We start from the raw sequence: 23965 nt of genomic DNA on the forward strand, positions 1-23965 counted from the left end.
TAATGCGCGATGATGCAGCACTGATAAAACAATGTTCATCACACTAACTGTAGTGCAAAATAAACGTTAGGTAGTTAGCGAATAAGTACCAGAAGACTGTCGCTACCTGTGTTATGAATGTGAATTTTCTATACACTGTGAATCCATAACATGCAAGTGTTTTCACGGTAGCCCATCTACTCTATACGCACCGCTGTCATCGTCATCAGTTTATTGGTAGCTAGTAGCTAGTAACTTATGGTGCCTTCAAATGAAACTTGTGAGCTTGTGTTTACAACACGGGAAGTTGTGTACACATATGCGTGGTGTTCAAGTGGGTAAGTCGTGAGAACAGCGCTGCTATGCAACGCTAATATTAACGTTGCTGTCGGCCTCTGGAAGCCACAGAGGCTAACAATTTAGCAAGCGGGTAACATAATGCAGAAAATGCAAAGCCATACTGACAGAGGCAAAAGATGAGGCCGTTGGGAATATCAACATTTTCCTCAGACATATTATAAAATCATGAAGAAAAACGATATCCGCCATTTCTGACAATGTCAACAAACACGTCACAACTCATTAACTCGGAGCGTTCATATGGACTGTTCTCTTAAACACAGTAAACACAATCCCATTTGAAGGCACAAATAGGCCTACTCATCACGTTATGTTTTGAACACAGGTGATGCGCCTGATGCAACTCAGCAGCCCTTACTGTTGGATCAGGCCTGAGGATCAGCTGATTCAGGCGGGTTAGAGCAGAGAGAGCTAAAAATGGGCAGGTAGGGGGTCTGGAGCTGGGAACCCAGGGTCTAGGCTATACGCTAGAATAAATATAATTAATGACACATTATTTAAAAGTTTTCTGAATCTGCTCTATTGATTTACAGGATACGATTTTACGATACGATACGATACGATACGATACGATACGGTATGATACGATACGATACGATACGATACGATACAATACGATACGATACAGTACACTTTATTGTCCCTTGGGGAAATTTGTCTTGGACTCAGTGCTCCACACCATCAGCTGCCTCCACAGCAGCATCAATAAATAGAGACATTAAAAACATTAAAAACATTAAAAACAAGCAACAATCCACATGTAAACAGAGAAACACATAACAATGTAAACCACAAACAACACATATTGCACATTACCCATATTGCACAAGAGCTATATAAAACAGCATAAATAAGTGATTAAAATAAGAATAACAACACCATGACACATATTGCACGACCCTACAGCCTCAAGAAACATTATTTAAAATTAAAAATTTTACATGGCAAACATTTCCAGAAGAATTAAATGTTCAGACGAAGGCTGTTATATGTGTAAATAATTAAATGATTATTATAGCAAGTTTTGTTTTAAGCTTTTTGGGCGTTATCTATAGTAATAATAATGGTCCAAAATGAAGTAAAATTGCATAGTTTTAGGTAAAAACCTTAACATTTTCTTGGGGGACGACTCCCAAAGCCCCACCCACATTTAAACCAGTTGTTTGCCTGTGATGTTTGTGGGTTTTTAATTGAAAAGAATGGTGATGCTTTAGTAAAAATATGACAAAGTATTTGTACAAATTAGAGGTACAGATACAGATATAGATTTACAAATACAAATCACTCTGCATTTTTTGTGCATCGTGTTTTTTGAGTTAGATAACTTGACATTTGTTTGAATACTTATGAGACTGTTTTGACACCATAAAAAAACAATGAGGTGGGAGTATAAAGAGATGAACACTGTTATTTTGTATCAGGTGGAGGATATAGTGAATGTTCAACGTATTTGTGAGAGCTGTTGGTGGAGAGTCGTCACACCAATCACCGGCTGATCACCTGCTCAACCAGAAGAGGGTGCTGCAAAGCAAAACAAGGTAAAGATGGCATGTTTTCTCATATACTATATGTACTGTATTTAATACAAATATCCTCCTGTATCAATGACTAACTGAAAGTGGTGAAATGAGTGAAAATTAATATTTCTGTCATTATAAGATAAGGACACTCAATTATGTTTGTTCACAGGAAAATAGAAAACAGTACAGGAAACAGAAATTGGTTTTAAAATAATAGAATTTAATTTAAAAAGAAAAATGTTTGTGTGAAATATACAATTCACTGAGAATGACTGACCCAATCCAGAGACAGCAGCATTCTCAAACTAATTTAAATCATCACATTCAGAGCACATTTACATTAATATTCACATTTATATGTCACATTATTAGCTACACAGCCATGATAGATGCTGATTAGCAAAGTAGTCAACTCTACATTGTGCCAAGGTATAGGGTCCATCACTCAAAAATGTTGCCAAAATTACTTTTCTATATTCTGGGTGTACGTAGGCCTACATAGGACAAATGCAAATCCCTCACAGCAGGTTTGCCTCTAAATGCAAATCTGACATGAACAGGTGAAAAACTGTCTATCTCATGCTTTCCCAGGCTTTGCGATTGTGACTGTAGAATAGAGAGTCTGCTGTGCTGCTGGAGGATGGGTATCACCCTGAGAGCTACTGATAGAGGAGTTGACACAGGCCGAGGAGACGTTTTTATTTGCCTCAGGGAGTGCATTCCCATCTGTCGAGACAATGAAAGACTTCTCCTGGAACTTGATGCCGGCATATTGGAGCTGGTCTACGGGAAGGTTGACGGTTGCATAAACGGACGGCAATGCGTCTCCTGAGCTTGCCTGCTGGTTCTGCATCTGTATCTCCTCATAGTGGTGATCTCCTTGATTTCCCTGCAGAGGAAGAAAGGGAGCAGTGTGATACATGCAGCTGTTGTACGCATATGCAAACTCATAAACACACACACACACCTCTGTGTTATGTTCAGCATTTGTCCTCTGCTCTGATGATCCCCCTGCAGCACAACATACTGAGAAAAAGAATAGATGTAAACAACAAGATATTTTTATCTTTCGGCATTCAAAGTTACTCATCACTGTCAAAATCATGTGTAAGTTAAGCTTTTCATTCATGTTCATTCAGCAATAACATCACATGATCTGTTTTGTAAGGAAATATATTAACGTGACTTTGGTAAACTACCAACAATCATTTTGCCAATGAAAGGAGAATTCAAGACAAGAAGAATGTTTATAAAACTACAAATACATATAAAAAGTATGTGTGCGTGTATGGGGTTTGGCATGTTTTCATCCCTCACCTTGTGTCCTGGGGAGTTTGTGTCTGCACAGTATGAGCACGAGCACAAGTGTCAGTAACAATGCCGGACACACTACCGCAGCAGCAATTTCACCTGCAACCAAGAGACAACAGTTGAAGCTATTAAAGAAGAATGCAGTGTTATGCATATTTAGGGCGGTATGAACAGCAGCTGTTTGTTTATCAGTAGCAAGTGGTCACCTGGCTTCATGGGGTCACCAGAACGTTTTTTAGAGGTTGCAGATGATGCTGTGTTCTGCTGACGTGTAGGGTTTGTTTCGGTGGTTTTGGTGAGTTTTTCAGCTGTGCGAGGGTAAAAAGCCAGAAGGTTAGAGATGTGACAAAAGGCATAAGACACACACACACTTCTTCTTCTTCTTCTTCGGTTGTCCATCTAAAGCGTACAACAGGATGGGGCTGACTGTCAAAACCACCAAGACAGAAGTGATCTGGAGCACCAGCATCCCATACATTTTACCTGACTTCACTATTGGTGTTGTTGTTTTCTGCAGAGTTGGAAGGTCTGATTTGATGTTTTCTTCAGCTGTGCGAGGGTAAAAAGCCAGAAGGGTTAGAGATGTGACAAAAGACATAAGACACACACACTTCTTCTTCTTCTTCTTCTTCTTCTTCTTTACAGACATATATGTCTCGGATGCAGTGACACAATATGGAGCAGTTTTTTAAACGAAAAAGTGAAAAGTGGCAGGCAGTGATGGGGGAGGATAAGCAGAATATTTATGTGGGTTATTACATCTGACAGTGGCATAACACACATTTATAGCCCAGTTTGACATTTATTTGGGAAGGTGGACCTCTGAATTTTTTTATCAATGGAAAGTTGGCCTTAAGATACGAAAGGTTGAGAGCCCCTGGCATAAGACGCACACACACACACACACATACACACACACATAGTTTTTAATGCAGGAAGCTTGTCATCAATCCATCTCCCATCTCTGTTTTCACCTTCTCTTTGTTCCCGGTCCAGGTTCTGTACTCCATCACTGTCATTATAGTACTCATTATGTTCATTCATAAATAGTTAGTGGTGGATGAAGTCCTGCATTCAAACCCATTCAAAGTATTGGAAGCAAAATTTACTAAAATGATCAAAAGTAAAAGTACTTAGTTACTGTGAAGCAGAATGGCCCCTGCCAACGTTATATAACTAAATGACATTATTTTAGTTGTATTACTGATGTATTAACATGTTTTAAAGTTTTGCAGAGGTGTTCTTGAAAGAGCTGGGTCTTTAGCCACCTTTAAAAAAAAAAAGCTAAAGACCCAGCTCATTCATGAACACCTCTGCACCTAATGACATTGATGCTATTGATGATGTTGACGGCGATGATATTGAGGATGATGATATTGAGGATGATGATATTGAGGATGTTGTTTACAGACCTTTTTACTAAGTGAATATTAATAACCTGATGAGTTGCTCTACATATATTCATCAACAGCAGCACAAACTTGTTCTGATAGAATAATTGTACTGCATTTGGTTCATAGGTACAGAGTGTATAAGTTATACTTGTGTTAAAGTATAAGACAAAAGTGCTCAATGTACTCACCTACAGAGAGGAGGATTTTGGGGTATACATACCCCAACTTGTTAAAGCCACACCAGTAGGATCCAGAGTCATCTTTGACCAGATTTTTGATGTACATATCGACGTACTTCTCTATTCTGTCATCCTTTATACAAAAGTCTTCACTCTCATGTTTCGGCTTGCCACAGCTGAAACGCTTCTTCCAGCACAGGAATTTCTCATTGCTCTCATGGCTGTCTTGATAGTTAAACCTCATTTGGACAGTTTCTCCAATATGGCGATTTATTTTCACTGGTGTATTGTCCCCGTCTGAAAACGTAAATGATTAATATGTTAAATTATTGGATTATTTTTCTAACCACAAACACAGAAATCTCTTACGTAAAATAACCAAAACTGTTGTAAATTTTGAAGAAAATAGTGTGTATATACAGTATATCACCCCTCAGCCAACGAGAGCAATGCACTCAGGGAGCTCCATGACATGATTAGTGGACATGAGAATACATATCCAAATGCTGCTCTTGTTCTTGTTGGGGATCTCAATCACTGTGAACTGAAGAAAACTCTGCCCAAACTCCATCAGTTTGTGAACTTCTCCACCAGAGGTGACAAAACACTGGACCGTTTCTACAGCAACATAAAGAAGGCCTACATTGCTGTCCCCAAGCCTCATTTTGGTAAATCTGACCACCTGGCTATCCTGCTACAACCCATTTACATCACAAAGCTAAGAGCTAACCCTGTCACAGTGAGGACTGTCAGAAGGTGGAGTGACAGTGCGCTGGCAGAGCTACAGGGCTGCTTGGAGGCCACAGACATGAACATCTTTAAAGAGGCGACAGACAACATCCATGAGTACACAGAGACTGTTAGCAGCTATGTTGAGTGGTGCACTTCCATGTGTGTTCCCTCCCTGACTATTCGTGTCTTTCCCAATCAAAAGCCCTGGGTTAATGCAGATGTTCCTCTGAAGATCAGGAAACGGTGTGCAGCTTTTAAGTCAGGGGACACTGTGGAGTATAAAATTGCCCGATATGAGCTACAAAAGTCCATAAAAGCTGCAAAGAGGGCGTACTCCCAGAAACTTGAGAGCTGTTACCTGGATAACAACACACATAGTATGTGGCAGGGAATCCAATCCGTCACTAACTACAGGAGAAGCACGACGAGGACAGAAGCTCGGGACACCGCCCTTCCAGGCAACCTCAACAGCTTCTACGCTAGATTTGACAGACTGAATGGAGACACCCCCCCAAAAGCCCCCATAACCCTGATGAGACTGCATTACAGGTGACACACACACAGGTTCTGAGGGATCTGAAGCAGGTGAATCCACGCAAGGCAGCTGAACCTGATGGAGTGTCACCGAGAGTCTTGAGGGCCTGTGCTGAACAGTTGTCAGGGGTGTACACAGACATCTTCAACACCTCTCTCACACAGGAAACAGTTCCTAGGTGTTTCAAGTCATCTGTCAACATACCGGTCCCGAAGAAAGCAGATACACATACACTGAACGACTTCAGGCCAGTGGCACTCACCTCAGTGGCCATGAAGTGCCTGGAGAACCTGGTTCTTCAATCAATTAACATAGTGATTCCTGACTCACTGGACCCCCTACAGTTTGCTTACCGCTCAAACAGGTCAGTGGATGACGCAGTGGCACTGGCACTTCACTCCACACTCCAACACTTGGACAGTAACAGGACATATGCACGCATACTTTTTTTGGATTACAGCTCCACCTTTAATACAATCCGGCCAATGAAGCTGACTGTGAAGTTAGCTAACCTCGGGGTCCCAACAGCCACCTGCAACTGGATTTTGGACTTTCTGATTGACAGACCACAGGTGGTGAGGATGGGAGATAAGATCTCTGCTGAGCTCACAGTCATCCATGACAATGTTTCTACTGAGAAGAACAACATCATTATTAAGTATGCAGATGACACAACCATCCTCGGCCTCATCCAAGGTGGGGACGAGTCTGCATACATGGAACAGGTCAAAAAAATCATCAGCTATGGAGAGGAAAACAACCTTGTTCTCAACATAGAAAAAACAAAAGAACTCATCGTGGACTTCAGGAGGAGAGCCCCCCATCTGCAGCCTCTCATCATCCAGGACTCAGAGGTGGAGCGGGCTGACAGTTTGAAGTTCCTCGGCCTTCACCTGACTGACAACCTGAGCTGGGCCAAAAACACTACTGAAACAGTGAAGAAAGCTCTGCGGCGGCTGCACTTCATCAGGCTGCTGAAGAAGGCTGGACTCAGACGTCAGCCCCTCACCCTGGCCTACCGAGGACTGGTGAAAAGCATCCTCACCAGCGGCATCACGGTGTGGTTTGGGAATGCTACCCAGGCTGAGAGGAAATCGCTGCAGCGAGTCATAAAAACTGGAGAAGGAATCATGTGCTCTAACCTCCCCTCCATGGACACGATATACACCCAGCGCTGCAGGAGGAGGGCACAGAGCATCCTGAGGAACAGACACCACCCAGCTCACTCTCTGTTCAGGTGGAGGGAATCAGGACACAACCTGAGGCACCACAGGCCAGAGAGCATCTCCACTCTCAGAGCACGCTTTCACAACAGTTTCTTCCCAGCTACAATAAGACTGGTGGCAAAGGACGTTAAAGAGGGACACAAATACCCCACACCTCGCCTCACCTCCATACCATTATTGACACAGAGTACACCTGAACTGAATGGACTGTAATGCTGTGCAACATGCTGCCTTCCACTGTGTAATTGTCTGAAATATATTAATTATTTATTTTTTTAAATATTTTTGAGAGCTACAAGTTCTTTTAACATGGACATGAAGCATATACTGTATATTTGTATTGTGGGGGTATCGTTCCTATGCATAGGGTAGTTTAGTTTATTTATTGACTACACTGAGGGAGTTTTATATTTTAATAATTTATTTATTGTGTTGAGTTGAATGTGCTACTCATTTTGTTCTGTAATTACCTTGTGCCTTTTCTACCTTTTTTCTTTTCTTAAAGCTGACTCCTCGGTGTAGACTGCTCAGAATTCAAATGTACTTATAGGTGCAAATGGCAAATAAAACTCTTGAATCTTGAATCTTGAATCTTGAATATGTTTTTTATGTACATTAATTAACTGCTAAGTAATTAATATATATAGCTGTCAGATAAATGTTGTGGAATAAAAGGTGCATTTTCCTCTGCATTTTAGTCTAGAAGAAGTATAAAGTAGCAGAAAATAAAAATACCACAATGTACTTTCCCTGACTGGTCTATGAGCTGCTAGATGAGTTTTTTCTAGCAGTCATTTTCTTTTGAAAACAACAAGCTCGCACGTCTCTACAAAAGTATTTTGCAGGATGCTTTACATCTTCATTGTACTTACAGTATATGTTGACAATTTCTCCTCCAGACAGTAGCCTCACACTAGCTGTTATAAAAATTGAAAGAAAAAAACGATTTCATCATAACATAGTCAACAGGTTTTTGCTAAAAATACAGACAAATAACACTGGATTACTTTGATACTGAAGAAAACTTAAAAATGTGCAGATTCTCAGGAAAGTTCTGGACTAATAAGGAGCGGTTTTTTTTCTGTGATTTCTAAGCAGATTTCCTCATATGTCACACTTAATCTGAAAATGTCTGTAACATATGTGTTCAGATAGGACACGACTGATGTCATGTCACCTCACAGAGAAGGCCTATCTTTGTCTCACAGCTCTCCCCTGGGGAGGCCTCCAGATGAAGTCCGTCATGATTATCATGATGTCATGTGTCAACTGAGTTGTTTGACTTGCATGGCCAATATATTTGCATTGTGAGTTTGTTACCTACCTACCTTACTTAGATGGTTAAAACAACCATCAATGGGAAAACACATTCTGAAGTTTAAAGCGAGACTGTGAATTTTGAAAGCAATGCAACACATTCTTCCTCATACAAATGGAAAGTGAAATAAGCAATAAAACATACCTTTGCTCAGTTTAATACACTCAAGGGTTCTGCTGTTACAGCTTCACTTTGTCTGGTATGACTATTAGCTTTTGGTGGCTAATAAACTGGGAAAAAAAGTTCGGAAACTTGTGTTTGGTCGATTAATTCTCTGTTGTTACAATGCTAATTGGCATTGTATTTTACATCGTTAGAAAGCCTGTTCATTTACCTTCACAATGATGTCCAACTTGTAAGATCATTCATTTGTGGGATGAGCAGCACAGCTTATTATGTGGGTAGCGCCCACACTTCATTTTACAGGTCCGCAAATTTCATGGTAATTAGGTGATAATAAGCAAATAACCTATTTGAAATATCTTTGGAATTACTGCCAAATCACCCCAATATTTACCTCAAATTGATCGAAAACATCATCAGTTTTTGGACTTCTTCTTCGGTTGTCCATCTAAAGCGTACAGCAGGATGGGGCTGACTGTCAAAACCACCAAGACAGAAGTGATCTGGAGCACCAGCATCCCATCCACTTTACCTGTCTTCACTGTTTGGTGTTGGTGTTTTTGGCAGAGTTTGAAGGTCTGATTCATTTATTTAGATGTCTCCTGACCCAGACGTTAGTGACAAAAGGCATATGGTGGGCCTCAGAATGCCACCTAGTAGGCCGCAGAGGTACTGCCAAATGGTTATATTAACCTCCTCAAAATCCAACGGCCACTATTCTGTCTTTCAGAGGTTGTAGCAGGCTCAGTTTTAAAGCTAGAGTGAAGATACTGGTATCATATGAAACTAAAAAAACCTAAAGAATCCATTTCAGAACTAAAGTCATGCTAGCTCATCGGGAAAGAGGCGAAACAACGCTCCAAATATACGCAATATTTTGGCGAGGAAAAACTGGCATGGCCATTTTCAAAGGGATCCCTTGACTTCTGACTTTAAGCTACATGAATGAAAATGGGCTCTACCCACGAGTCTCCCCTTTACAGACATATATGTCTCGGATGTCATTATAGTACTCATTATGTTCATTCATAAATAGTTAGTGGTGGATGAAGTCCTGCATTCAAACCCATTCAAAGTATTGGAAGCAATATTTACTAAAATTAAAACTAAAACTAAGTAAAAGTACTTAGTTACTGTGAAGCAGAATGGCCCCTGTCAACGTTATATAACTAAATGACATTATTTTAGTTGTATTACTGATGTATTAACATGTTTTAAAGTTTTGCAGAGGTGTTCTTGAAAGAGCTGGGTCTTTAGCCACCTTTAAAAAAAAAAAGCTAAAGACCCAGCTCATTCATGAACACCTCTGCACCTAATGACATTGATGCTATTGATGATGTTGACGGCGATGATATTGAGGATGATGATATTGAGGATGATGATATTGAGGATGATGATATTGAGGATGTTGTTTACAGACCATTTTACTAAGTGAATATTAATAACCTGATGAGTTGCTCTACATATATTCATCAACAGCAGCACAAACTTGTTCTGATAGAATAATTGTACTGCATTTGGTTCATAGGTACAGAGTGTATAAGTTATACTTGTGTTAAAGTATAAGACAAAAGTGCTCAATGTACTCACCTACAGAGTGGTGGGTTCCGGGTTGCGCTGACTCGCAAGAGCAGCCAGAGTCGTCTGGGTCCAAATTATTGATGTACTCATCGCTTATATAAAACTTGCATTCAATCACATGTGCCCCCTTGTCTTTTTCTTGTATCAGCATGACACAACTGAAAAGATCGTTCCCATTGCACTCATTGCTGTCAATGATCGCTGGAGAGTTACACTTTTTTTCCACTATTGTATTGTCCCCGTCTGAAAACGTAAATGATTAATATGTTCAATTATTGGATTATTTTTCTAACCACAAACACAGAAATCTCTTACGTGAAATAAACAAAACTGTTGTAAATTTTGAAGAAAATAGTGTGTATATACAGTATATCACCCCGTCACTCAAGACGCCGATTGAGAAAAAGATCATTAAATAATAACTAAGAAATAATACATTATTAACTTTTTATAATTCATTATGATAAAGCTAACTAACCATACAGCTGGATAGTTCAATATTTAACTATGCAACATATTTTATAAGCTGATCATGTGTTTTTTATGTACATTAATTAACTGCAAAGTAACTAATATATATAGCTGTCAGATAAATGTTGTGGAATAAAAGTTGCATTTTCCTCTGCATTTTAGTCTAGAAGAAGTATAAAGTAGCAGAAAATAAAAATACCTCAATGTACTTTCCCTGACTGGTCTATGAGCTGCTAGATGAGTTTTTTCTAGCCGTCATTTTATTTTGACATCCAACAAGCTTGCACGTCTCTACAAAAGTATTTTGCATGATGCTTTACATCTTCATTGTACTTACCGCCTGTTTGTCCCGTCACAGACAGTAGCCTCACACTAGCTGTTATAAAAATTACATTAAAAAAAACGATTACATCATAACATAGTCAACAGGTTTTTGCCAAAAATATGTTGCACACTAATAAAACAAACTGGAGAGCATAATTACCTGTCATCAAGTAAATGATGACTTTCAGTGATATCCTCATTGTCTCAGTCTAGCTTTTTCCAGCTGACTATAGTCTGCTGTGATGCAAAACAAATTTCAGACCTGTCTGACAATAAAGTATTATCGTTATCGTATCGTAAATCCCACTTTATCAAATATTAAGCTAAACTTCTCTACTGTCCTTTGTCATTGTACTACTGTCAGGACAACTGTCACACCTTCTCTCTCTCTGCACAAAATCTGCTTCTCCTTTCTAGCATATAACATTTGCATTTTAAAATTAGGTTGTACTTTTTTATACAGAGAGTGAAACAGAGAGAGAGAGAGAGAGATTGAGCGTGAGAGTGCTGACTAATATTCAGAGTAATTCTTCACCTGCTGCATGTCATGATCTCTTCATTTGATTAGACGTAAAACCAAATATGGTGGTATACTTCACAGAACACTGTCCACAATGTCCCTCTTGTCTTTGGATCAAATATAATTATAATACCAGCTATTTATATCCAGACTGCAGGTGTTCTAGTGGCCTACCTATTAGGTGATGATGAGATACTAATGTATTATTTCCAGAAGGAAGGGATAACAGCACAATGGAATATTCAAAACTTGCTTTCAGGTACAAATAAAAACCTGTATGATCCTCGTATTGTGTACCTGAAAGAATCAGAGCAAAACTTACATTGATATATCTTGAAATAATCCTATTTCCGAAAAGTTCTTTTAAAGTGAGCCTCCCATCTTTATGTGTGGTGTGGTGATCTAGGACATACAGTAGTCCTAGCCATCAAGGTACCCATGATCCTGTAAATGTCTCTTGTAGCAACAGTTGTTGCCATTGTTCAGCAGAAGCTACATCGTCCTGTTTTACACTTTTCAGTCGAAAAATCCATCATAAAAAACTATGGTAACACCTAATTTTAAAGGTCCGCAAATTTCATGGTAATTAGGTGAAAATTAGAATTTGAAATTTCTTTGGAATTACTGCCAGATCACCCCAATATTTACCTCAAATTGATTGAAAATTACTTTATTATAATCATTATTTAAAATTATATTCCGCTATTTCCCAATAGCTGGTAATTTATTTAATACATTTCCAGGAAAAGAATACAAAGTTAATTGATATGCTTTATTTACATGTCTGCTGATAAATAGATAATAATTCTTTAAAAACTTCCTGAATCATGACATTAGCTACCAGGTTACATTTGTGTAGACAATAAGTCACACCATGGTGATATTTGTGCCTGATCAAAAGTGTTTTCTATTAGTTTTGGTTTTCCATCTCCGATGAAGAGCAGTGCACAGCCGCTTCTCAAGCCTAAGGGCCCTATTTTAACCATTATATGCTATTTTAGCATATAATTATTCAATAAAAATGTTTATTAAATAAATGTTTATAATAAAGTAATTTTCGATAAATTTGGAGGTAAATATTTGGGTAATTTGGCGGTAATTCCAAAGAAATTTCAAATAGGTAACTTGCTTATTAACACCTAATTACCATAACATTTGCAGACCTGTAAAATGAAGCATTACCAAAAATAGATTTGCCTCATATCTCATCAGAGGGGGTATGAAAACAAATGTATTCTTTTTTAGTATGAGTGAAGCTAGAGGATGAATTAGTCCTGTTATATGACTTTTTTTAACAGGGCGTAAGGCTTGGTTGAAGGGACTGTTTGTAAGAATCAGAAATGCTTGTTAACAGCGACACCTGTGACTGTTAAATCAATGAAAGTCAGCGTCGGGCTCGCTCTACATAGACATGAACGAGCATCGCTCAAAACAGTGAGGCGACACACGTCAGCTAAAACCATAATTTCACTCTATATTTCACCTGCTTGGCAGTAATGTTAGCTGACCAGACGGAGGTCTCTCCATGAATCACTGCTGAGCCTAGTGTTGGCTTTTCCTGCCTCAGCCTCCCGACCGCGGGAGCTAAACTAACTCTTCTGCAGTGTGTAGTGTGCGCGCATGCACGTGTAGAGGTGGAGGGAGCTGAGCGAGAACGAGCGCGGTGTGTTAGTGAAGGCAAGCAGGCAGGCAGAGGAGCAGAGTACAGCAGAGACTCCGGCCCTGGAGACCAAAGCTACGGTCTCCCCCGCGTCCTCCGACCGCGGCCAACACTGTTTTGCAAGACGGGCTTCACTAGATATAACTTTGGGGTTTTGGTGCTTCCGTGTAGTTTGTGTTGGAGTCTGAGTCTGAACAGCGTAGCCACAGGCGAGCGCACATATGCGAGCGCGCATGGGACACCGACCTGGATTGATTTATACTCGTAAGAAGTTACAAACAGTCCCTTTAAGGTTACTGGGTGTATTGGAGAAAGAGGGTGGCATTAATTGAAATGCTACAAGCTCTTATAGTTAATTTTAAGTCATAAAATAATACAATGAATGAACAGAATAACACATTGTGACCATATTATTATTGATTATTTTTATAAAATGGTCATTATACCCTTACAGTAGTGCATGAGACAGGTAATCTGAAAAAATCAACTGAATAATTTTCATTTCAGTTTGCTTCATCAAAAATTAAAACATATGAACCCATATGAACATTGAAGCAGGTTTTGCATGGCTGTAATAATTTGTTCTGTTCATACTGGCCTTTAAAAGATGTCATGACACCCATGTCTAATGCATTATAAACATACTTAAAATGCATTATAATCTGCTTATAGCACTGTATAATTATAGTTATAAGCACCCATACATTTTCAGATATGTATCAGATAGTTGTAGGTCTGTATGAAGAACTTATCCATAGTCAGTGTATTACCTATAGTACAGTACCTCCTCAATTTGGAGAGGCAGGCAGGAGTAGGCTACCAGCACGGGAGCAAAGCAATGTATAGTTGTGTACGGGGCCGGCAGCAAAACCTATTTTGGCCTCCTAAAAGAAAGGCATACCAGTTTAAAGAGGCAGTGTGTAGGATAGTGGTATCTAGTGGTCAGGTTGTAGATTCCAACCAACTGAATACCCCTCTGCTAAATTGACAATTTGCAAATTAATATAAGGGTTGTGAACAATGGCGCTTTAAAGCACAGGCTTACCGGGGATGAAGCCCCGGTAAGCCCGAGCACCGGGGGGCCTCATGAGACACAATCTTAAAAAAAATGTGGCTGGATGAGCCGAAAATCATCTAGCAGTCGTTCTGTTAGAATGCCGGGACGGACCTGGTTGTTTATTAATGCGCGATGATGCAGCACTGATAAAACAATGTTCATCACACTAACTGTAGTGCCAAATAAATGTTAGATAGTTAGCGAATAAGTACCAGAAGACTGTCGCTACCTGTGTTATGAATGTGAATTTTCTATACACTGTGAATCCATAACATGCAAGTGTTTTCACGGTAGCCCATCTACTCTATACGCACCGCTGTCATCGTCATCAGTTTATTGGTAGCTAGTAGCTAGTAATTTAGTGTGCATTCAAATGAAACTCGTAAGCTCGTGTTTACAAAATGGGCAGTCGTGTACACATATGCGCGGTGTTCAAGTGGTAAAGTCATGAGAACACCGCTGCTTAGCAACGGTAATATTAATGTTACTGTTGGCGTCTAGAAGCCACAGCGGCTAACAATTTAGCAATTTAGCAAGCGGGTAACATAATGCAGAAAATGCAAAGGCATACTGACAGAGGAAAAAGACGAGGCCATTGGGAATATCAACATTTTCCTCAGACACATTATAAAATTACGAAGAAAAACGATATCCGCCATCTCTGAAAACGTCATCAAACACATCACAACTCATTAACTCGGAGCTTTCACAAATTTGCCACTTACGAGGTTGTGAATACCATAAGAAGGGGCGTTCATATGGACTGTTCTCTTAAACACGGTAAACACAATCCCATTTGAAGGCACAAATAGGCCTACTCATCACGTTATGTTTTGAACACAGGTGATGCGCCTGATGCAACTCAGCAGCCCTTACTGTTGGATCAGGCCTGAGGATCAGCTGATTCAGGCGGGTTAGAGCAGAGAGAGCTAAAAATGGGCAGGTAGGGGGTCTGGAGCTGGGAACCCAGGGTCTAGGCTATACGCTAGAATAAATATAATTAATGACACATTATTTAAAAGTTTTCTGAATCTGCTCTATTGATTTACAGGATACGATTTTACGATACGATACGATTTTACGATACGATACGATACGATACGATACGATACGATACGATACAATACGATACAATACGATACGATGCGATACACTTTATTGTCCCTTGGGGAAATTTGTCTTGGACTCAGTGCTCCACACCATCAGCTGCCTCCACAGCAGCATCAATAAATAGAGACATTAAAAACATTAAAAACAAGCAACAATCCACATGTAAACAGAGAAACACATAACAATGTAAACCACAAACAACACATATTGCACATTACACATATTGCACAAGATCTATATAAAACAGCATAAATAAGAGATTAAAATAAGAATAACAACACCATGACACATATTGCACGACCCTACAGCCTCAAGAAACATTATTTAAAATTGAAATTTTACATGGCAAACATTTCCAGAAAAATTAAATGTTCAGACGAAGGCTGTGATATGTGTAAATAATTAAATGATTATTATAGCAAGTTTTGTTTTAAGCTTTTTGGGCGTTATCTATAGTAATAATAATGGTCCAAAATTAAATAAAATTGCATAGTTTTAGGTAAAAACCTTAACATTTTCTTGGGGGATGACTCCCAAAGCCCCACCCACATTTAAACCAGTTGTTTGCCTGTGATGTTTGTGGGTTTTTAATTGAAAAGGATGGTGATGCTTTAGTAAAAATATGACAAAGTATTTGTACAACTGTTGATATAAGAGTTGTAAATTAGAGGTACAGATACAGATATAGATTTACAAATACAAATCACTCTGCATTTTTTGTGCATCGTGTTTTTTGAGTTAGATAACTTGACATTTGTTTGTGAATACTTATGAGACTGCTTTGACACCATAAAAAAACAATGAGGTGGGAGTATAAAGAGATGAACACTGTTATTCTGTATCAGGTGGAGGATATAGTGAATGTTCAACGTATTTGTGAGAGCTGTTGGTGGAGAGTCGTCACACCAATCACCGGCTGATCACCTGCTCAACCAGAAGAGGGTGCTGCAAAGCAAAACAAGGTAAAGATGGCATGTTTTCTCATATGCTATATGTACTGTATTTAATACAAATATCCTCCTGTATCAATGACTAACTGAAAGTGGTGAAATGAGTGAAACTGAATATTTCTGTCATTATAAGATAAGGACACTCAATTATGTTTGTTCACAGGAAAATAGAAAACAGTACAGGAAACACAGAAATTGGTTTTAAAATAATAGAATTTAATTTAAAAAGAAAAATGTTTGTGTGAAATGTACAATTCACTGAGAATGACTGACCCAATCCAGAGACAGCAGCATTCTCAAACTAATTTAAATCATCACATTCAGAGCACATTTACATTAATATTCACATTTATATGTCACATTATTAGCTACACGGCCATGATAGATGCTGATTAGCAAAGTGGTAAACTCTACATTGTGCCAAGGTATAGGGTCCATCACTCAAAAATGTTGCCAAAATTACTTTTCTATATTCTGGGTGTACGTAGGCCTACATAGGACAAATGCAAATCCCTCACAGCAGGTTTGCCTCTAAATGCAAATCTGACATGAACAGGTGAAAAACTGTCTATCTCATGCTTTCCCAGGCTTTGCGATTGTGACTGTAGAATAGAGAGTCTGCTGTGCTGCTGGAGGATGGGTATCACCCTGAGAGCTACTGATAGAGGAGTTGACACAGGCCGAGGAGACGTTTTTATTTGCCTCAGGGAGTGCATTCCCATCTGTCGAGACAATGAAAGACTTCTCCTGGAACTTGATGCCGGCATAGTGGAGCTCGTCTACGGGAAGGTTGACGGTTGCATCAACGGACGGCAATGCGTCTCCTGAGCTTGCCTGCTGGTTCCGCATCTGTATCTCCTCATAGTGGTGATCTCCTTGATTTCCCTGCAGAGGAAGAAAGGGAGCAGTGTGATACATGCAGCTGTTGTACGCATATGCAAACTCATAAACACACACACACACACACCTCTGTGTTATGTTCAGCATTTGTCCTCTGCTCTGATGATCCCCCTGCAGCACAACATACTGAGAAAAAGAATAGATGTAAACAAAAAGATATTTTTATCTTTCGGCATTCAAAGTTACTCATCACTGTCAAAATCATGTGTAAGTTAAGCTTTTCATTCATGTTCATTCAGCAATAACATCACATGATCTGTTTTGTAAGGAAATATATTAACGTGACTTTGGTAAACTACCAACAATCATTTTGCCAATGAAAGGAGAATTCAAGACAAGAAGAATGTTTATAAAACTACAAATACATATAAAAAATATGTGTGCGTGTATGGGGTTTGGCATGTTTTCATCCCTCACCTTGTGTCCTGGGGAGTTTGTGTCTGCACAGTATGAGCACGAGCACAAGTGTCAGTAACAGTGCCGGACACACTACCGCAGCAGCAATTACACCTGCAACCAAGAGACAACAGTTGAAGCTATTAAAGAAGAATGCAGTGTAATGCATATTTAGGGCGGTATGAACAGCAGCTGTTGTCCATCTAAAGCGTACAGCAGGATGGGGCTGACTGTCAAACCACCAAGACAGAAGTGATCTGGAGTACCAGCATCCCATACATTTTACCTGACTTCACTATTGGTGTTGTTGTTTTCTGCAGAGTTGGAAGGTCTGATTTGATGTTTTCTTTAGCTGTGCGAGGGTAAAAAGCCAGAAGGTTAGAGATGTGACAAAAGGAATAAGACACACTTCTTCTTCTTCTTCTTCTTCTTCTTCTTCTTCTTCTTCTTCTTCGGTTGTCCCTCTAAAGCGTACAGCAGGATGGGGCTGACTGTCAAACCACCAAGACAGAAGTGATCTGGAGCACCAGCATCCCATCCACTTTACCTGTCTCCACTGTTGGTGTTGGTGTTTTCGGCAGAGTTGGAAGGTCTGATTCATTGATTTAGATGTCTCCTGACCCAGACGTTAGTGACAAAAGGCATATGGTGGGCCTCAGAACGCCACCTAGTAGGCCGCACAGAGGTACTGCCAAATGGTTATATTAACCTCCTCAAAATCCGACGGCCACTATTCTGTCTTTCAGAGGTTGTAGCGGGCTCAGTTTTAAAGCTAGAGTGAAGATACTGGTATCATATGAAACTACGAAAACCTAAAGAATCCATTTCAGAACTAACGTCATGCTAGCTCATCGGGAAAGAGGCGAAACAACGCTCCAAATATAAGCAACAGTTTGGCGAGGAAAAACTGGCATGGCCATTTTCAAAGGGATCCCTTGACTTCTGACTTTAAGCAACCTGAGTGAAAATGGGTTTTACCCACGAGTCTCCCCTTTACAGACATATATGTCTCGGATGCAGTGACACAATATGGAGCATTTTTTTAAACGAAAAAGTGAAAAGTGGCAGGCAGTGATGGGGGAGGATAAGCAGAATATTTATGTGGGTTATTACATCTGACAGTGGCATAACACACATTTATAGCCCAGTTTGACATTTATTTGGGAAGGTGGACCTCTGAATTTTTTTATCAATGCAAAGTGGGCCTTAAGATACGAAAGGTTGAGAGCCCCTGGCATAAGACGCACACACACTCACACACACACACACACACACACACACGCACACGCACACGCACACGCACGCACGCACACACACACACACACACACACACACACACACACACACACACATAGTTTTTAATGCAGGAAGCTATTCATCAATCCATCTCCCATCTCTGTTTTCACCTTCTCTTTGTTCCCGGTCCAGGTTCTGTACTCCATCACTGTCATTATAGTACTCATTATGTTCATTCATAAATAGTTAGTGGTGGATGAAGTCCTGCATTCAAACCCATTCAAAGTATTGGAAGCAAAATTTACTAAAATTATCAAAAGTAAAAGTACTTAGTTACTGTGAAGCAGAATGGCCCCTGTCAACGTTATAGTATAAAATAGCAGAAAATAAAAATACCTCAATGTACTTTCCCTGACTGGTCTATGAGCTGCTAGATGAGTTTTTTCTCATTCGTCATTTTATTTTGACATCCAACAAGCTTGCACGTCTCTACAAAAGTATTTTGCATGATGCTTTACATCTTCATTGTACTTACCGCCTGTTTGTCCCGTCACAGACAGTAGCCTCACACTAGCTGTTATAAAAATGGCAAGAAAAAAAACGATTACATCATAACATAGTCAACAGGTTTTTGCCAAAAATATGTTACACACTAATAAAACAAACTGGAGAGCATAATTACCTGTCATCAAGTAAATGATGACTTTCAGTGATATCCTCATTGTCTCAGTCTAGCTTTTTCCAGCTGACTATAGTCTGCTGTGATGCAAAACAAATTTCAGACCTGTCTGACAATAAAGTATTATCGTTATCGTATCGTAAATCCCACTTTATCAAATATTAAGCTAAACTTCTCTACTGTCCTTTGTCATTGTACTACTGTCAGGACAACTGTCACACCTTCTCTCTCTCTGCACAAAATCTGCTTCTCCTTTCTAGCATATAACATTTGCATTTTAAAATTAGGTTGTACTTTTTTATACAGAGAGTGAAACAGAGAGAGAGAGAGAGAGATTGAGCGTGAGAGTGCTGACTAATATTCAGAGTAATTCTTCACCTGCTGCATGTCATGATCTCTTCATTTGATTAGATGTAAAACCAAATATGGTGGTATACTTCACAGAACACTGTCCACAATGTCCCTCTTGTCTTTGGATCAAATATAATTATAATACCAGCTATTTATATCCAGACTGCAGGTGTTCTAGTGGCCTACCTATTAGGTGATGATGAGATACTAATGTATTATTTCCAGAAGGAAGGGATAACAGCACAATGGAATATTCAAAACTTGCTTTCAGGTACAAATAAAAACCTGTAAGAACATATGATCCTCGTATTGTGTACCTGGAAGAATCAGAGCAAAACTTACATTGATATATCTTGAAATAATCCTATTTCCGAAAAGTTCTTTTAAAGTGAGCCTCCCATCTTTATGCATATGCTTTTATCTTCATTTCCAGTAAAACAAATGATTTTGATTATTGTAAAAACTCATGGAAGTGATTCAACCAATTCAGACGCAGGCACATACTTATGAGTCTTAGCCAATTAATATGCACTGTGTTTAAAATGTTGACTCTGTCCTAACTAAGTAGACTCAAACTAATATACATATCAAGTTATGACATAACAGTTGCCAGGTGACAGAGTGAGACATGACAAAACAAACAGCAAGACAGACCGATAAAACAGGAAGTGAAGTAAGAAAATCGTTCACTTTTTAAATATGAATTAATATGCAGACCTCACTTTCTCGAAGATGATACAACATCGTCGTATACTAACTACGCTCGTGATATTAAAAGTTCATTTTTACAGGTTTCTTCATTGTGTATAACAAGATGTTTGTCCACCACCATGGAAATCAATAATAGAGTGACATAAAAAGGTGCCTGATGGTCATTAATCTGAAGGTTTATAACTTTAGTGAAGTCAATAAAATCACAATGTGTTACGTTTTTAAAATAATAGTAATATTAGATGATATCAAGTTGACATATAAGCTCCATATAAATTAAAACCACTGGAGCCCTTTTTTTTTTAGCCTATAATTGTTTACATTTTTGCAAAGTGCCACGATTAATTTAGATAATATAGATTTATGTCGAATTATCTATTAGCAGTTCCTGTTTGCAATGTATCCATGGATACACAGACAAATAACACTGGATTACTTTGATACTGAAGAAAACTTAAAAATGTGCAGAAAGTTCTGGACTAATAAGGAGCGTCTTTTTTTCTGTGATTTCTAAGCAGATTTCATCATATGACACACTTAATCAAAATGTCTGTAAAATATGTGTGTGTTCAGATATGACACAACTGATGTCATGTCACCTCACAGTAGGCCTATCTTTGTCTCATAGCTCTCCCCTGGGGAGGCCTCCAGATGAAATCCGTCATGATTATCATGATGTCATGTGTCAACTGAGTTGTTTGACTTGCATGGCAAACATATTTGCATTGTGAGTTTGTTACCTACCTACCTTACTGAGATGGTTAAAACAACCATCAATGGGAAAACCCATTCTGAAGTTTAAAGCCAGACTGAATTTTGAAAGCAAATGCAACACATTCTTCCTCATACAAATGGAAAGTGAAATAAGCAATAAAACATACCTTTGCTCAGTTTAATACACTCAAGGGTTCTGCTGTTACAGCTTCACTTTGTCTGGTATGACTATTAGCTTTTGGTGGCTAATATTAGCAAACTTCAGATGATTGATTGATATTACTGAATCACTTTGTGGACTTTGACTCTTCACTACTTGTGCTACTGAGTTTTATCATTTACCATTATCCTGTAAATGTCTCTTGTAGCAACAGTTGTTGCCATTGTTCAGCAGAAGCTACATCGTCCTTTTTTACACTTTTCAGTCGAAAAATCCATCATAAAAAACTATGGTAACACCTAATTTTAAAGGTCCGCAAATTTCATGGTAATTAGGTGAAAATTAGAATTTGAAATTTCTTTGGAATTACTGCCAGATCACCCCAATATTTACCTCAAATTGATTGAAAATTACTTTATTATAATCATTATTTAATAATTATATTATTATATTATATACTATTTCCCAATAGCTGGTAATTTATTTAATACATTTCCAGGAAAAGAATACAAAGTTAATTGATATGCTTTATTTACATGTCTGCTGATAAATAGATAATAATTCTTTAAAAACTTCCTGAATCATTACATTAGCTACCAGGTTACATTTGTGTAGACAATAAGTCACACCATGGTGAGATTTGTGCCTGATCAAAAGTGTTTTCTATTAGTTTTGGTTTTCCATCTCCGATGAAGAGCAGCGCACAGCCGCTTCTCAAGCCTAAGGGCCCTATTTTAACCATTATATGCTATTTTAGCATATAATTATTCAATAAAAATGTTTATTTAATAAATGTTTATAATAAAGTAATTTTCGATAAATTTGGAGGTAAATATTTGGGTAATTTGGCAGTAATTCCAAAGAAATTTCAAATAGGTAACTTGCTTATTATCACCTAATTACCATAACATTTGCAGACCTGTAAAATGAAGCATTACCAAAAATAGATTTGCCTCATATCTCATCAGAGGGGGTATGAAAACAAATGTATTCTTTTTTAGTATGAGTGAAGCTAGAGGATGAATTAGTCCTGTTATATGACTTTTTAAACAGGGCGTAAAGCTTGGTTAAAGGGACTGTTTGTAAGAATCAGAAATGCTTGTTAACAGCGACACCTGTGGCCGTTAAATCAACGAAAGTCAGCGTCGGGCTCGCACTTGCGCTCTCTAAATAGACATGAACCAACATCGCTCAAAACAGTGAGGCGACACACGTCAGCTAAAACCATAATATCACTCTATATTTCACCTGCTTGGCAGTAATGTTAGCTGACCAGACGAAGGTCTCTCCATGAATCACTGCTGATCCTAGTGTTGGCTTTTCCTGCCTCAGCCTCACGACCGCAGGAGCTAAACTAACTCTTCTGCAGTGTGTAGTGTGCGCGCATGCACGTGTAGAGGTGGAGGGAGCTGAGCGAGAACGAGCGCGGTGTGTGTGAGACTCCGGCCCTGGAGACCAATGCTACGGTCTCCCCCGCGTCCTCCGACCGCGGCCAACACTGTTTTGCAAGACGGGCTTCACTAGATATAACTTTGCAGTTTTGGTGCTTCCGTGTAGTTTGTGTTGGAGTCTGAGTGTGAACAGCGTAGCCACAGGCAAGCGCGCATGGGACACCGACCCGGATTGATTTATACGTGTAAGAAGTTACAAACAGTCCCTTTAAGGTTATTGGATGTATTGGAGAAAGAGGGTGGCATTAATTAAAATGCTACAAGCTTTTTTAGTTAATTTTAAGTCATAAAATAATACAATGAATGAACAGAATAACACATTGTGACCATATTTATCAAACCCACCATCAAACTGCATGGATGAATGATTTACGAGCTTATAAACACAAACAAATGAGGATATAAAACAACAGTAACACAAGCAGGAACTATGTTTTTGGGTTTCTTGATGGTTTGCGTACACCTCAGAGGATCCAGCAGCTGATCTGATCTGTCTGCTGGGCTGAGCAGCTCCTGAGGGGTAGAGCAGATGGAGGTCCTCGCTGATGTGTTGGTCTCCAGCCTCGGTAAATTATAATGCAGCTTGTTATAGTGTGGCAAATTTTAAATACTCAACTGCTGGGCAGCTTAATCAACAATAATATATCTTAATTTATTAGTTGATTGTGGTTATTAATACAAAATATAAATCTATAAAGTAACTAAAGCTGTCAGATAAATGTAGGGCAGTTAAAAGTACAATATTTCCCTCTGAGATGTAGTGGAGTAGAAGTATAAAGTAGCAGAAAATGGAAATACTCAAGTAAAGAACAGTACAGTACTTGAGTAAATGTACTTAGTTACATTACATCACTGACATCATGTCTGTGTTTCCTCAGTTTAAACTACAAAAAATACCAACAGACTCGGCAGCAGTGCAGCAGCAGCAGCCACTGGTAGTGGTAACACTAGAGCGAAGGAGAATACCACATTAAACACATCACATGCTCAAAATAAATACTGTAAAAAGATAATAAA

General features: G+C 39.0%; 1 protein-coding gene across 1 annotated transcript; it reads right to left on the reverse strand.

The window, feature by feature from the left end:
• Positions 1 to 2436: 2436 nt before the first annotated feature.
• Positions 2437 to 11430, reverse strand: LOC119484926. Its single transcript, XM_037764109.1, has 7 exons — positions 11214 to 11430; positions 10268 to 11105; positions 3654 to 3719; positions 3377 to 3478; positions 3177 to 3269; positions 2827 to 2885; positions 2437 to 2748 (listed from the first exon to the last, which is right to left on the reverse strand). Exons 2-7 carry the CDS (start codon positions 10407 to 10409, stop codon positions 2437 to 2439), a joined length of 774 nt encoding a protein of 257 aa, XP_037620037.1. The 5' UTR covers positions 10410 to 11105; positions 11214 to 11430.
• Between the last annotated feature and the right edge of the window lie 12535 nt (positions 11431 to 23965).

This window comes from Sebastes umbrosus, chromosome 3 (genome assembly GCF_015220745.1).
Source record: "Sebastes umbrosus isolate fSebUmb1 chromosome 3, fSebUmb1.pri, whole genome shotgun sequence".
Taxonomy (NCBI): Eukaryota; Metazoa; Chordata; class Actinopteri; order Perciformes; family Sebastidae; genus Sebastes; species Sebastes umbrosus.